The sequence below is a fragment of the Macrotis lagotis genome, chromosome 5 (assembly GCF_037893015.1).
Source record: "Macrotis lagotis isolate mMagLag1 chromosome 5, bilby.v1.9.chrom.fasta, whole genome shotgun sequence".
Taxonomy (NCBI): domain Eukaryota; kingdom Metazoa; phylum Chordata; class Mammalia; order Peramelemorphia; family Peramelidae; genus Macrotis; species Macrotis lagotis.
The window spans coordinates 239,668,763-239,684,614 of record NC_133662.1 but is presented as its reverse complement, the minus strand read 5'-3'; the positions used below and the strand labels follow the sequence as shown (position 1 = coordinate 239,684,614).

Sequence of the window (15,852 nt, the reverse complement as noted above, 5' to 3'; positions counted from 1 at the left end):
GGAAGGAAGGCTTGAGATGTCAAGGGGTGATTGGTGGAAAGGAGAGGAGAGTCTTTTCTCTCTCCCCTGTCACCCCCCCCCTTTTCTCCCCTCAGGTTCTTTATAGCTACTTAGCTAATTCTCTTGGCTGGTGGTGTGAATGAGGTTTCTCCACCAGCTCCTCCTCCCTTCTCAGCTCCCCTGGGGAGGGGAGACTGGAAAGAAGCACCAGCTCAATGGCTTGTTTGGAGAGGGCTGGCAGGGCAACATCACCCCATCCCAGGCTGCCATGGCAACCAGGCAGGACCCACCCCCTTCTCACTCTTTGAAGGAGGGGGTCAGAGGTAACTGGCAGCCTGACTGCCCAGATTAGGGGGTGGTAGTAGTTAACTCCTTCTAGTCTTCCCAGAGTTTGATAAGGATCAGGAGGAGAAAATTAAGATGCATCCTATGGCCAGAGGCTTTGGAACTCTGGAGGAGAGAAATGATGGTGTCTTCTTACCCTGGCCCAGAGAGGGAGCAGAGGAGAGCAGATGGGCCTCCCAGATTACAGAGTGCCTCCAGCCAACACAGGTGTGAACTAGTGGGAGAAAGGACTGGGTCCCAACCTGGGCCAGGGTGATGCTGAAACTTCATTCATCAGGCCATTGAACATTGCCAAACTACTTTCTTACTGAAGATCATCCTCCCAAACTTGGCCCGTTCCCAAGGATTAGCATGAAGGAGAGAGATGGGCAATGGTCTCTGGGGCTAAGCTGTGTTGGCAGAGGAGATACTGGGGTCGATAGAACCAGAGGAATTTGAAGCTTTGGGGAGAAAGGCAACATAGAGGAGAGGAGCTAGGGAGAAAAGGAAAGGAGATGAAGGGGGAAACTAAAAGGAGGAGGGAAAGGGGAGGGGAAAGGCAGACAAAGAAGAGAGAAAGGGGTGAGGTGGGAGGAAGGGGCAAGGAACTGGAGGTGGGTGGAAAAGGGGTTGAAAGAAAAGGGAGAGAAGGGGGTGTGTGAAAGGGAAAAAGAGGGAGGAGGGGAGGGGGAGGCTGGAGGCCCTAGCCCCTCCCCAGGAAGATCAGGCCACCCAGAGGCCTTGGGTGGCTGTATAAGGCTGCAGGGGAAGGAGAGACTTGCTTTGGAGATTCAGAACTGACCAGGCCATGAGTTCCCAGGGCCACTGGCTGGGCCTGCCACTGCTGCTGACCACCGTGGCTGGGGGCCTTCTTGGGCCAGAAAGCCTGGGGATTGCAGCCCACCGGGTCAAGAGGGGCTTCACTTACCCAGGCACTCTGTGGTGTGGGGCAGGAAACAATGCTGAGAACTACGAGCAGCTAGGTGAGGGGGCAGAGCCAGAGAAGGGGGGCATTCAAGGCAGAGCTTGCCCAGCTCCTGTGTGAGGGCAGGAGGCTGGGGCCACTGATGGCCCCTAAGCTTGGGGATATAAGGGGACTGGACAGCGATATCCTTTTGACATTATAAGGTATCTGCATCACCCGCTCAGGGGTGCAGGGGAAAGCCTTCTTTCTAGAAGGCACAGGTCTGGGGAGGACACAGGAACAGGGCCGGCCGGGTGATTTGCATCCACTAATCAACCTGGCTCTTCATCTCCACCCAGGGGAGTACGAGGAGACAGACAGATGCTGCCGAGACCATGACCAGTGTCAGCACGTCATCCATCCCTTCACCGTGGGCTATGGCCACTACAACTTGCGCTGGCACACCATCAGCCACTGTGACTGTGACTCAAAGTGAGTTCCAGGGTTATGGGTTCACTGTCCACCCTTCCCACCTTTCAGCAGCCAACAAAGCCCAGCAAAGCTGGAAGACAGGATGGGGTCCCCTGGTACCCTCTACCCATCCTTCCTTGGGGCAGCTTGGGGGTTCTGGGTCCGGCCTTGCTCTGCTCAGGCTATGCCCATCTGGATCCTTCATGAAGGGGGGGAGGCTTGACTTGGAGAACCAGGGGATTGGGGGGCCTGGCTGGGGACAGGTCTGAGAGCTGGGTGTCTGGCAGGTTGAAGAAGTGCCTGCTGCAGGTGAATGACTCTGCCTCCCGAGCTGTTGGCCAAGCCTTCTTCAACGTCATCCAGGTGCCCTGCTTTGAACTTACCTATGAGGAGCAATGTGTGGAGCGCTACTGGTATGGCTGGTGAGTGGCAGACAGCCAAGGCTGGGAGAGGTGGGTGTGCTGGCATTCTCTGTACCCCCTCTCCTCAGCTGCCCGTTCTTTCCTCCGCAGGTGTAAAAGCTATGGCCCCATGGCCCAGGCAGTGCTCCACCACCCTGTGCTCTATGATTTTGGGGGAGACTTGTCCCATAGCTCCCCACTGCTGGGCAGGACCACCCCTCCAGGACTCGGGGTTCCCACCCAAACCTGGAAGGTACAATACTCTCCAACACAGTTGGTAGCTTGGGATAGCAGGAGTGCCAAGAGGAAGAAAAAGGAGAAAAGGAAGAGGAAGAAGGGCCTTTCGTTGACACAAGCACCAGGCCCAGAACCCCAGCTGGTGAAGGAGCTGGAGGAAAGCAAAACCTCAGCGCCCAAGGTCAAGGAGGCAGCGGGCCTGGGTTGGGATGGTAAAGATGATGGCTTTAATGATATCCTTCACGATGAGCCCAAAGTAGAGGAGCTGACGGAGAAGACTCCCAGAAAGATGGAGATGAACACCATGGCCCGGCCAAAGAAAGGGAGGAGGAAGGGGCATGGAGGAAAGAAAGGGCGGGCACGGGGAGCCACGCCCCTGTCAGGGCCTAGTTTCAGCTGAGGATGGGGTGCGTTGGCTTGGCACCCCAAGGACTTGTGGCCATGGAGGCTCGGGCAGGGCTTTCTGGTCACTGTCCAGGGACTGGTGGCTACTGGAGGAAGTGTGAAGAGGGATGGGTGTGAGAGGAATCAAGATGAAGGCTTCAATAAAAACCTTTTGGGCAGAATCCCAGCCAGCGGGTTGGCTCCCTTCATTCCCTCCTCTCTGGCTCTGGCGCCGGCCTGGGGGCTCAGCTAGAGTAGAGGGAGAAGGGATGGTGGGGGTGGAGGGGCCCTCTGTCCAGAGCTCCTCCATGGGAACGATGGCACCCTTTCTGCTCTGCTGTGCCTACGTCAATCAGCTGACCCTGAAGGAAGAAGAGTGCTGATAAGGGGGGGGCGAGAACTCAGGGCCAGGACTGTTCTGCTCTGACTGTGGTGTGGAGGGCAAGTCTGGAGGATGTACCAATGGGTGGTTGCATTTCCTAGGGCCAAGCCCCAGACACAGCACGTCCCGTGCCTTGCATCATGTCCTGGGCACGACTGGAGGGTCTGGGTTCTCTCCTGCTCGACAAGGTCAAGGAGAGGAGCCGGGGGACTTGCTGCCCAAGCCTGCCTTTGCCCTCATCTCCGGCAGCTCTTCTCTAACAACGCTGGGAAGCAGCGCCCAGGACCAGGCTGAGGCCCCCTCTAGGGCCAGTGCAGAAAACAACAAGGGAAACTTGGTGCCGGCTGGTGGAGGTGGGGTAGTGAAAGTCTAAACTCCTGCCCCAAAGGGCATCTGTTTTTGGAAGAACCCAGCAGAGAAGAACCTAGAGAGAAAGGCAGCACCAGTGCTCTGTAGAAACACTGTTTATTCCAATGGACAGGGTTGAAGCTGCAATGAGAGGGTGGCCATGCAGCAGCGAGGCAGATGGGGGTGGGGAGGGAAGGATCACCCCAACACTCCTGTTTAGATGAGCTGCTGCCACCCCAGGTTTTGGCTTCTATGTCGGATTGTTTCCTTCTCCTTCAGCCCTCCTCTAACCTGCCCCCCTCCCCAATAAATAGCATCTCCTGCAGAACTGGAAACTGGGGGGGGGGGGAAATGTCTCTTCTCCAAGGAGCTTGGCACCCCAAGTCAGACCCCAGAGCCGTGGATACAGAAGCCTGCAGGATGGTATGGAACAAACCTGCTCCAGTCCCATCCTCCTTTTCCCCGCCCAAGATGGGGGGGGAGTCAACATGGGGAGGGCTGCCACCTAGCACCTGTACTTGTCTACATGGGTGACCCGTTCCCATCACCCATCCAAGCTGACCAGCATGGAAAATGTCACTTCATGCCATCAAATGGACAGAAACGAGCTCGGCGAGAGGGCGTGGCCCAGCCCCGCTCGGCTCTGGAGGTGACCAGAGTCCCAGGGCAGGCTCCCTAGCGGTCCATCTCATCCAGCAGTGGGGTGGCATCGCCAGCGATGGACATAGGGGTGCTTTCGATCATGGGGCTGGGTGACGGTCGAGGCGTCAGCCGCTGCTTCTGTTTTCGACGCTCTGCCTCCTTCTCTTGCAACCACTGCTCTGCCATCTTTCCCCAGTCGATGGCAGCGTGGCTGTTGGACCTGGACGTGGACAGAGAAGCAGGGGTCAGGGCAGCCCAAATATGCCCTTTCCAGAAAGGTCATCGGCACCCTCACCCCTTTGAGGAACTCCCTCGCGGTCCTGGCTACAGCTCCCAATTGCCCTCCCAGCTCTCTCCCTTCCAGTCTTGTCCAATCTGGGTTATCAGATGCACACCATCTCTCCTTGTTGCCCTCAGTTCTATTTCTTGGCCCTTCTTAATAAACTTACTTTGGCTGCTGTCTGTGCCGGGAGCTGGAGGAAGGCTGGGCCTGGGCCTGGGCCTGGGTGGACTGTGGGGTGGTGTTGGCTTGTAGTTGATGGTACTGGGGCGTGGTGATGGGCTGGCTGGGGGTTGTGTAGGAATAGCTGGGTGTCATCAGCGGCGTGGCCACAGGCTGCTGAGCTGGGGTCGGGAACACCTTGGTGAAGAGAGAATTCAGAAAGGTCAGTGATCTCACAGCACAGCTTAGCTTAGCTTCCTAAATAAAGGGACATGATATATATTAAGAAGACTAATGACCCCACACACGAAGCAGTCTGGTCCCTACTCTATGGTACACTGACTGGGTGAGTCTGAGTCTAGTCTCAAACCTCTGAATGTGCTGGGGAACTGCCCAAGGCCAGAAGCTACAGAGACAGAGTGCTGACCAAGCGCCTCCAGGAGCTCCCAACCCCAGGCCCAGCCCCTTGCCTGGACCCTCACCCTGAAGTTAAGAATAATAAGTCTTTGACTTCTTGCCACCAAGGATCCCCAAAGGAAGGTCTCAATGTCCCTTCCCTGAAGCCGCTCCCCACTAAAAGGACTGGGCAGGGGGGAGGGGAAGAACAGAACATCTGGGAGGAACTCCTTGCCTTGGTCACCAGCAAGCTAAAATTCTCTATAAAGATGACATGGCCAATGTGGGTATGGGGATGAATGGATGGATTCCCACCCGTCACTTACATGGTAAGCACTGCTGCCCCCTCCACTGCCACCATAACCATACTGGCTGGAGGCCCACTGAGCCGGGGTGGCGTTGGGGTTCTGTCCTTGGCCAGTCACAGCAGCAATGGCACTGAACATCTGGGAGGTCATGTTCTGGGGTAGGGCATTCACTGCTCTGGTCAGATCTGCAAGGCCAATTAGCAAGTGAACAGGATTGTTCAGTTGAGGTGAGCCTAGATTCATTGCCCACCCCCTTGTCACTGCTCAAGTCCGGGGCTCACTTTACCTGCGAGATTGATGTTGGCAGGAGTGGCATTGATGGAGGCCGGTGTTCTTGTCCTACTGCTGCTGCTGGGGGTGATGCCTGGGGGAAGGGTAGGGTTTCAGTAAAAGGAGCTTTTGGGCTTTAGCTGGGCTTGGGGGCTGCATGGAGGTCTGTCTAGGGACAGGGTATTGGAATACCACTACCCAGATGGCCATCCCTGGGGATCTGAGGGTTGGAGAGTGGGAGCAGAGGATCCGACCTCACCACTGCCTTGGTGCAGAATGTGGATGACCCATAGCTAGGTTCTACAGGGGGGAAGGGAAGGAGTCACCTGGCACAGGATCCTGGTAATGATCCTTAAACCATCGGAAGAGCCCATTCACAGTTGGGAAAATCTGGCCTCTGTACCGGAAACCTTCTGGGGTCACACTCACATATTCTATCCTGGAGTTGACAGAGATGAGAAGAGATGAGTTCCACCTCAGAATCCATGGAGAGAAGTTTGTGTACACACACACACACACACACACACAAACACACACACACACAAACACACAGCCCCCCCCCCCCCCCCCCCCCCCCCCGGCAGGATCAGATAAAGCACAAGGCCTGAAAGGTCCTGCCAGCAGGTATTCCAGGGGGAGAAATCACTATGGGTAGACAACTGGGGGAAGCTCCCTCCCTGGAGCCGGCAGCTCACCTTGGCTTGCCTCGGGGCTGGTAACCTAGCAGGAATTTGCCAGGCAGTTCCTTACAGGCACAGATGAAGTAAGGGATGAAGGCGGGCTTTTCCTTCTTGGTTTTGATGAGCAGCTCTTCTAGTTTCTAGAAGCAGAAGCAGCAAGGGAGAGGAAGGGGAGGATGGCTCAGCATTCCTACTAGTGTTCTATAGAGTCACCTCTCCACTCTCAATGAGGATGTGTTTTAGTTACTTCTTAACTCTGGAAGGTCTTGGGCCCACCTGGTGGCCAGTCTGCCCCTGAGTGTGTCCAGAAGCTTAGCACTGACAGGTCTCTAACCCTGCATTCTTCCCCAGGCCACAGTTACTCAAGCTTATTTCTATCAGAATGACTTCACTGGGGACAGTTAGAAGAGGGGCTCTCTTTCAACAGGGGAGAGATTTTTTTTCCTCAAAGAGGTGTGAAATGTTCTTTAATACCCTATCTAATGAGGCAACAAAACAATTTAAAGATACATATAGTCATGTTCACCGCCACCCCCACCCCCCCAAATAAAAGCGGAAATAAAAAGGCCACGACATGTTCCAAGTCATTCCCCAATTGACCAACATCAATCCAGTTTCCAATTCTTTTTTTTTTTTAGGTTTTTGCAAGGCAATGGGGTTAAGTGACTTGCCCAAGGCCACACAGCTAGGTAATTATTAAGTGTCTGAGACCGGATTTGAACCCAGGTACTCCTGATTCCAGGGCTGGTGCTTTATCCACTGTGCCACCTAGCTGCCCCCTCCAATTCTTTTTAGAGCTGCTATAAATATTTTTGTAATTGCAGAAATGCAAATTAAAACAATTCTGAGGTAAGAGAGTGGCTGGATTGATGTAGTGTTAATGAAACTGATCTAGTCCAACCATTCTGGAGAACAATTTGAACAATGCCCCCAAAGCTATTTAACTGGGATTGACCCTGCAATGCCACGCTAAATCTCTATCCCAAAGAAATCAAAGAATGAGGAAAAGGACCTGTTTGTACAATTTTTTTTAGTTTTTGCAAGGCAATGGGGTTCAGTTTCTCATCTGTAAAATGAGCTGGAGAAGGAACTCCAGTATTTTGTTGAGAAAACTCGTAATGGAAGGGCAGCTAGGTGGTGCAGTGGATAGAGTACTGGCCAAGGACCTGAGTTCAAATTTGAACTCAGATATTTAATAATTACCTAGCTGTGTGACCTTGGGCAAGCCACTTAAGCCCATTGCTTGTTAAAAACACATACACACAAAAGAAAACTTGAAATGGGGTCAAGTGTTGGATATGACTGAAATGACCATACCACAAATTGATAGCTTGGATTTCTTCTGAAAGCTGCTTATTTATGTAATCCTTTGACCATTTAACAATTGTGGAATGGTTTTGATTCAGCTCCCTATATATTTTAGAAGTGACTTTTATCAGAGAAACTTATTGCAAATATCCACCTTTCCCCCTCTAGTTTTCTTTTTTCTAATTTTAGCTGCAGTTTTTTTTTTTTAGGTTTTTACAAGGCGAATGGGGTTAAGTGACTGGCCCAAGGCCACACGACTAGGTAATTATTAAGTGTCTGAGGCCAGATTTGAACCCAGGGACTCCTGACTCCAGGGCCGGTGCTCTATCCACTGCACCACCTAGCCGCCCCCATCGGTTTTGTTTATGCAAAAATCTTTTAATTTTATAAAATCAAAATTATCCATTTTACCTTCCCTGAACCTCAGTAACTCATTTGTGCAAGAATTCTTCCCCTATCCATAGAGCTAAAAAATTTGCTTATATCACTCTTGCTAAATCATTTGCCCATTTAAAATTTATCTTTGGGGGCAGCTAGGTGGTGCAGTGGATAAAGCACCAGCCATGGAGTCAGGAGTACCTGGGTTCAAATTGAGCTCAGACACTTAATATTTACCTAGCTGTGTGGCCTTGGGCAAGCCACTTAACCCCATTCGCCTTGCAAAAGCCTAAAAAAAATTTATCTTTGTATGTGGTAGGTAGGTTTTTCCAGATTACTTTCCAGTTTTCTCCAGATTTTAACGTTTATCGAACATTAGCTTAATGTGTTCTCTTATACTGTGTCCTCATCTTTTCCACTGGGATCAACCTCTCTAGTTTTTATTCAGTACCAGATGGTTTGGATGATTCTTCTGAAATCTGGACCTGCTAGTTCCTCTTTCTTTCTTTCCATGTTTGAAATTAATTCTCTTGATATCTTGACTTTTTTATTCCTTCATATGAATTTTGCTTTTATGAATTTTGCTTTTATCTTTTTTTCCTAGCTCTATAAAGTAATCCTTTGGTAGTTTGATTGTTGTTGTTAGTCCTTTATTCTTTTTCTTTAATTTTTTCTTTCTTTTTTTAAAGGTTTTTGCAAGGCAAATGGGGTTAAGTGGCTTGCTCAAGGCCACACAGCTAGGTAATTATTAAGTGTCTGAGGCCAGATTTGAACCCAGGTACTCCTGACTCCAGGGCTGGTGCTTTATCCACTACGCCACCTAGCCGCAAAAGGGAAGTGATGCCATGACAAGCATGAGAGTGAGCGGGTGCTACATCAAGTCATTAGCCTCACTTTCTTCTCTAGAGTCATCTGGGTCCAGTGGACTAGATTCAATCAGACAACTGGAGATGGGTAAAGTGACTTGCCCAAATGTCACACAGCTGTTAAGTGTCAAGTGTCTGAGGCTGGATTTGAACCCAGGACCAAGATCTTGACTCCATAGTAGCACCTAGCATGTCACTAAGTAAATTAACTTAGGGGGTACTTATCATTTTTATTATATTGGTTTGTTCAGCACTGAATATTTCTAGTTATTTAGAGGTCTGTCTTTGAACAGAATTTTATAATTGTCTTTTTTTTTTTTAAAGTTTTTGTAAGGCAATGGGGTTAAGTGGCTTGCCTAAGGCCACACAGCTAGGTAATTATTAAGTATCTGAGACTGGATTTGAACCCAGGTACTCCTGACTCCTGGGCCAGTACTTTATCCACTATGAAGTTATTTTAAATGAATTTCTCTTTCTATATCTTTTTTACTGGTTGGTAACATACAGAAATGCTAATGATTTGTGTGAGTTTACTTTATATCTTGCAACTCTGCTGAAGTTGTAAATTGTTTTGATTGGGAATGAGTCATTCTTTAAGGGTTTTGGGGTTGCATGGAGTTCTAAGAACAGTGCCTTGGAATACTACTACCCAGATAGCCCTGGGGATCTGACGGTTTGAGGGCAGGAGCAGAGGATCCGACCTCACCACTGCCTTGGTGTAGAGAATGGGGATGACCTGTAGCCAAGTCCTGCAGTGGGAGAAGGGAAGGAGTGACCTGGCACGGGTCCTGGTAATGATCCTGAAAACCATTGGGAGACTCCAGTCCCAGCTGGAAAAATCTGGCCTCTGTACTAGAAACCTTCTAGAGTCACACTCACATATTCTATCCTGGAGTTGGCAGAGATGAGGCCCGCTGGGACTTACCTTGCGATCCCCACCACCACATTCCTGGTAATATTTGTGGTTAAGAAGATCCCGAGCAAAGGATGCCATGGGTTGGACATACCGGGCAACAATCTCATCTAGGTCCTCAAACTCCTATGGGAAAGAAAGGGTAGGGAGGATTCAGGCAATCATGTCGAGAGAAGAGATAAATTCCCAGTGTGCTGAAGCGGTCTGGTTAGTGCCCAACTAAGGCTTAAAAAGGTTGTTCCTAGTACTTTGTTGTACTTTGGCCTCATCTCAGAAGCAAGGCAGGGTGCCTCAGTTTCTCTATTTGTCCAGTGAAGTGCCCACAACACCCCTACTTTTACTGGAGGCTCTGTTAAGCATCCCCTAAGATAAAAAGGCTATGACTGGGATTCTCACTCTGGTGTTTAGGGAGACCAGAAGGTTCAACAAAAGTCTTATGAGGTGTATGAAAAGATTTGCCATCTACTCCTTTCCTTGAGGGAAGAAATTGTTTTTTTTTTTTGGGAGGGTAGTGCTCGAAAAATCACCATTATGCCAAAGATAAGCAAGGAAAAACAGGGATTTTGGATCATTACATCAATAGGAATAGAATACGGCATGTACTTTGCTCTTTTGGGGACAGCAAGTACAAGTAACGGAAGGGCTCTAGGTGGATCAAAAGATAGGCAGAGGTCGAGCCCTCACGCGACGCTTACCTCATTATTGATCCACAGGGTGGAGCCCAGGCTAAAGGCATTTTCTTTGCCATCCTCCCGGACATCCACATGCTGATAGATGCCATCGCTGACCTTCCAGGTTACTGTTAGGTGGTTCTCCCCTTTACTGCTTGGTCGAATAATCACATCACCCTGGTCCATGGTCTCCATCATTTTTTCTGCTTGCTTAAAGTTAATGTTATGAAACGATGGATGTGCAATCACCCGTTTAATATATGCTGTCAAGAAAGAAGGATTTAAATATTAGAAGTTGGGGAAGAGTGAGGTATGAGAGAGCAGAAGTCAGAGAGGAGGGCCAGATCTAGACCCTGGTTTGTTCTCAGTTTCTCTGGGCAGGACACTAGCCCCAGTTGTTGCACTGCATGAGAGGAAAGGTAAGATCTGATGCCAGACCTCTGAGGCCCCCTTTAATGGTACAATGGAGAGAGCTACCACCTCCAAAACGGGAAATTGTGAAAAGAATCCTGGAATTTTATAAAAGGGAGAGCTCCTCAGGGAAGGAGCAGGACAACTCACTGGTCCTCTGCTGCTTCCTCTTTGCATCCTCTTCCTGCTTGTGGTCAGCTGCTTCAGCATCAAAGTCATAGTAAGTGTCTTTGGGTAGTTTCCACTCATTGTTCTTGTCCATGAGGTCAGAGGTACGGCAGGTCAGGTCCGCGCTAAACTTCTCAATGTCAATCTTCATAATGCGGCAGTGAACAGTCATCCCCACCTAAACATACAGGAGGATGGACTTTAGTTGGACTCTCCCCTTTCCCCAATGGCCTAAAGAGCCAACACACAGGTTGACCCTTGACCCTGAGGAGCCCCAGACAGCTCCAAGTCATCCTAGGCCTCATTCTGCCAGAATGCTGTCACGGCTTTTTCTACATGGCCTCAGTGCAGGAAGGGACACGATTCCTCTAAGTTGAACCCTTCAAGTGTCACTACAAGGGTAGTAACACTTTATATGACCCTAGGTCTCAAATGAATTATAATCCCTTGAGGACAGAGACAATGTGGATCTCTTTCCTTGTTTTTTAAGTGCCTGGGACAGGTGGCGTTCAATAATGCAAAGAAGATAATGGAATTTAGCTTAAAAAATTAACATTAAATCCTTAAGGCCACTTTCTGCCTAGCAAACAATCCATGCACTTGACCCTAAAATTTTAAGCAAGACCAGATATACCCTCTTTCCTCATTCTAGCCAAGGCTGCTGATTCCAGAACTCTTGGAGGGTCCCTCCCCTTCACCTTCAAATGCAGCTTTTTAGACAAGGGAGAGAAATAGGGCTTCCTGCCACCATCTGTGGACCCTGCCTGAGGTGGCCCCCAACTATGAAGAGAGCTGGCGGGTCAGACACTCCCTCTTAATGGGTTTAGTCCAGTTAAGAACCAAACAGGAGCATAAAAGGCTCCAGTTCTCCATCACTCACCTTCACCCGCTCCTCAGGCCGTTTCACTACTTTGTCACTGAGAAACTTTGTAGGGATAAAGCCAGTGACCCCATTGTCCAGTCGGGTCTTGACACCAATGGCCTGGCCTGGGCATGAGCCACTATCAAAATGGTTCCAGACCTGAGGGAGTGGAAGGGAGAGAGAAATGCTGACCTGCTATCTACTGCATTCACCCCCACCCATCCTCTGCCCCAATAAAGAGTCCCCAGCTACATGTAAAGCTTCTGCTCAGAACCTGGGTCCAAAGGGCAGGAGCCTCCCTGAGCAGCAAACCTTGTGATTACCTGGCCTGGACCCCTGCTTCTAAGGGTCTATGTCCATTCACAATCTCCTTTAGTTTAAATAACACACCCTAAAATGAATCTTTTCTATAAAACTTAAGTCCTGCGGGCGGCTAGGTGGTGCAGTGAATAGAGCACCGGCCCTGGAGTCAGGAGTACCTGGGTTCAAATCTGGCCTCAGACACTTTATAATTAATTACCTAGCTGTGTGGCCTTGGGCAAGCCACTTAACCTCATTTGCCTTGCAAAATCCTAAAAACAAAACAAAACAAGCCTCACCCCCCAAAAAAACTTAAGTCCCTCCTGCTCCACCTGAAAGCTTTAGTGCTTCAGTTTAGTTTGGGTCTGGTCAAGATATTCAGAAGACCATCAGAAGCTCTGATTCTCTAATGACCTATCATGGTAGAGACCCCCCCCCCCCCAGCTACCTTCACTGTAGGCTTGGGTGCCCAAGACTCTTTTGGGATATGGATATGATTTTCAGACTGCAGGAATGACATCTTTCACTTCCACTCTAATGGGCTTTCTAGAACTCTACTCATTCAGATGAGTCCAGTCCTGGGTCATGTGGACTCTCCTAGGTGGCAGGACTTTCTGAGTTGTGAGAGACTTTAGCCCAAGAGGACAAAGTGAATGGCCACAAACCTCACTCAGCTCAGGGAAATTGTCCTGCTGGCAGAAGGGACACTGCCACAGCCCTGTCTCATCATTGCGGATTGCCTGGTCGTAGCTCTCGCCTTGAGGGCGCCGGTGGGCAATCCCAGTCACATTGCAGATGATCAGCTTTCCTGGAGGAAAGGGAAAAAGAAGACTCAAAAAAATCTGAAAAGAAACAAGATCACACTAATGTCTCAATTGAAAATATGAGCTTTCTGAAATGTTTCCCCTAATATCTCTGGGAAGGGAGAGGCAGGAATGATTGAGTGACAGTCAGTTGAAGGGGGGAAGGAGCTCTGCCACACACAAGCCAGTAGAGGCAGAGCTCCACCTGGGAAGGAGCACCAGTATGAGGTTCTACCTTCTGGACTTCACTGTCTCCATCAGTGTTCCTACAAGTCTGTCCCCTAGGTTCCCACTGCTCAAGCTCCGGGCTGGGTGGAATGGAGCCTACCAATGTAGAAGGTTTCTGGTGTTTCCTTAGTCAGCATGTTGAAGACTTCCTCGGTGTTGGGAGAGCGGTAAGCTGTGCGGAGATCCTTATATCTGCAGCTCAGCTCAGCACGGATGTCATACAGAGTGATGTGCTTATCACCATAGCCCTGTTGGGGAAGGGAGACTGTCACTGGACTGGCTGATGGCTATCTGTCTGGGTGACAGACTGACTTTATTTCAAGCTGACTATTTAATAGCAGGCCTCCTCTTTTCTGCTGTCAAGTGTTATCTTCAAAATAAATTCACAGGGGAGGAAGGAACCTTGGTTACTGGATTTCTGAAGACAAGAAAAAAGCAGTTTAAATGATCAGCTAAATTTTAGAATTCTCAGAAGATAATAGTTAACCGTGTTCTTTGTTAGGCAAGCATGGAGGTGACCACATGAGCTGATCTTCACCTATAAAGGCGATGATCTGACTTACTGTCAGCAAGAAACAATATTTTTGGAGTTCTTTTTCCCACAGTGCCCTACTCTCTTGCCTGGTCTCCCCCTTAGGGAGACATAGGTATTTGTGTCTTTCTGCGAGGCTGCTGTGCCAGGCTGCATGAAGGCTTGGGATTCAAAGCCACTTGCACAACAGTCATGATATTCACCTGTCTCTCAAGCTCTTCAGCAAAGGCATCAAGGTCTAGGTCCTTGAGTCTTTCTGGGTTCTCCAAGATCTCTTCTAAGGCCCCTGCAGGGTTGGCATCCTCAGCAGACTCATCATACTCCAGGGCATCAACTGCCATCTTCCTGGCCCATTCATAGGTCTCAGGATGGACCCGGGAGCCATCCAAAACCTCAATGTAAGAGTCAGTGCTAGAGGAAAAGGAGTGACAAACATCTCGATCATCTTTTGCAGAGCTGCTTGCCGTCCTACTCTATCACCATTCCCAGATTAGTTACGTGATGTATTCACATGAATCTGTTACAGCCAAAGTCTACCTTATACGTGCCCTTCTACTGCTACATTAGAAGATTGTGCCCATGTGATGGGAATGAGTGGCCAACCTTTAGGGAAAAAGGGGACAGGAGTCAGTTCAGTAGTCCCTTGGAAGCAGCAAGAAAGTCCCAGTGAGTCTGCCAGGAGGGTGCTGACCTCACGGGTCTTTATCCCTCAGGAGCAGTTTCCTTGCTTTACCCTAGGTCACTCCAAGGAACCAGAGGAATTTTTTTTAATCCATCTGTTTCCTCCTCAATCTTCAGCCCATGCTCTTTATTACCCTGAATATCAGGAGGAGAGTGAGGCTGGGATCTAGCATGCCTCGCCAGAAAATGCTCACTTGTTGTGGCCCTGGTTAGAATTCTTTATGGTGGAGGGTTCAAATTAGGTAAGAGTCAAGGCTGATCTGAACAGAGGTCATTCATGCCTTCTCCCTTTGAAGAAAGCACGAACTCTTGCAGTGCCTCGAAGTATTTAAATGCTTTCTTTCAGAGAGATTTCTCATTTTAGAGTGAACTTCTACTTGACCCAACAGAAGTGATTTTCCTACTTGATTACTTTTGAGCGTCCCAAATCTGGTGCAGATGGCTTAAGGTGAGGCTGCAGCCAGGCAGCCAGGTGTCCTGACATACTTAAGGTTGTGGAAGAGTTCACCCTTCTCTAGTCCACTTTTCCACAGACTGTCCCATTCTATACAGTTCTATTTTTTTTTTTTTTTTGCAAGGCAATGGGGTTAAGTGGCTTGCCCAAGGCCACACAGCTAGGGAATTATTAAGTGTCTGAGATCGGATTTGAACCCTGGTACTCCTGACTCCAGGGCTGGTGCTTTATCCACTACGCCACCTAGCCGCCCCTTCCCAGTTCTAATTTTTTAGGGTAATTTTTACACTGTGAATCTGTTCCTCCCCAGAGGTCCTCACTCAGTCCTCTAGTTACACAGAAGGCATCCATTCCCTTTTCCACATGACAATACTTCTGGGCATTGGACAGCTTCTACTTTTACAGTAAGTTTACATTACTATTTATACTTGTTTCACAGTGATGAGCTATCCCCAGGACCTCTGATATGCATATTAAGCCGTGGCTTGTACTCACACTGTCACATGTGTCTGTTGGCTACTCCTGTATAAAGGTCCTGTCCAGGACTCTCCCAAAGGACTAGCAGGTGAAGGTACAGCAATCATAGCTGCACTATCCCTCAACCCCTTTTGAAGGCTCTCTTTCCAGCCAGCCTTAGCAGACTGAGGAATGATCATCAGGCAGACTGAAAGAAGGCGAGGCTAAGGTTTTGGCTCAAGCCTGCAGGCTTGAAGGCTCCAGAAGGGATTCTGTTAGCTGTCTTTTCAGTTGTGTCCAACTTGTATGACCCCAATTTGGGGTGTTCTTAGCAAAGATACTAAAGCAGTCTGTCATTTCCTTTTCCAGCTCACTTTACACATGAGGAAACTGAGGCAAACAGGGTAAAGTGATTTGCTCAGGGTTGCAGAGGTAGTGTCTGGGGCTGAACTTGAATTTAGGAAGATGAATCTTCCTAACTTCAGACTCAGCACTCTAGAAATCATTAGCAAATAAATGGTTGTCAGATTTTTTGTACTCTGTCAAGCTCTGGGATTCACAAAATTAAGTTTCATTTTTGAGGCAGAGACGGATTTTGTGGTCAGGCCTGGAATTATGGGGTGTGTATGTAG

The 15,852-nt window shown here is 49.3% G+C and overlaps 2 protein-coding genes across 5 annotated transcripts in view; one reads left to right on the top strand and one right to left on the bottom strand.

Annotated features, from left to right (window-relative positions):
* Positions 1-1,122: 1,122 nt before the first annotated feature.
* Positions 1,123-2,872, top strand: PROCA1 (protein interacting with cyclin A1). Its single transcript, XM_074189061.1, has 4 exons — positions 1,123-1,307; positions 1,588-1,720; positions 1,987-2,121; positions 2,212-2,872. Exons 1-4 carry the CDS (start codon positions 1,133-1,135, stop codon positions 2,735-2,737), a joined length of 969 nt encoding a protein of 322 aa, XP_074045162.1. The 5' UTR covers positions 1,123-1,132; the 3' UTR covers positions 2,738-2,872.
* A 680-nt stretch (positions 2,873-3,552) lies between these two features.
* Positions 3,553-15,852, bottom strand: part of SUPT6H (SPT6 homolog, histone chaperone and transcription elongation factor) — a 34,379-nt gene continuing 22,079 nt past the window's right edge. For all 4 annotated transcript variants that reach the window (XM_074189060.1, XM_074189059.1, XM_074189056.1 and 1 more), the window contains exons 25-37: positions 13,833-14,040; positions 13,198-13,345; positions 12,732-12,874; positions 11,785-11,925; positions 10,887-11,082; positions 10,350-10,588; positions 9,667-9,780; positions 6,205-6,329; positions 5,836-5,948; positions 5,526-5,603; positions 5,258-5,424; positions 4,543-4,733; positions 3,553-4,313 (exon numbers count right to left, since the gene is read on the bottom strand). In XM_074189060.1, the coding sequence (XP_074045161.1) occupies positions 4,127-4,313; positions 4,543-4,733; positions 5,258-5,424; positions 5,526-5,603; positions 5,836-5,948; positions 6,205-6,329; positions 9,667-9,780; positions 10,350-10,588; positions 10,887-11,082; positions 11,785-11,925; positions 12,732-12,874; positions 13,198-13,345; positions 13,833-14,040 (2,050 nt within the window). In that variant the 3' untranslated portion in view covers positions 3,553-4,126. The remainder of the gene's footprint in view (positions 4,314-4,542; positions 4,734-5,257; positions 5,425-5,525; positions 5,604-5,835; positions 5,949-6,204; positions 6,330-9,666; positions 9,781-10,349; positions 10,589-10,886; positions 11,083-11,784; positions 11,926-12,731; positions 12,875-13,197; positions 13,346-13,832; positions 14,041-15,852) is intronic.

Coding starts and splice junctions, on each gene's coding strand:
- PROCA1 (XM_074189061.1), top strand. CDS start 1,133: ATGAGTTCCCAGGGCCACTGGCTGGGCCTGCCACTGCTGCTGACCACC. Junction 1,308..1,587: donor TGAGAACTACGAGCAGCTAG/GTGAGGGGGCAG, acceptor ATCTCCACCCAG/GGGAGTACGAGGAGACAGAC. Junction 2,122..2,211: donor GAGCGCTACTGGTATGGCTG/GTGAGTGGCAGA, acceptor TTTCCTCCGCAG/GTGTAAAAGCTATGGCCCCA.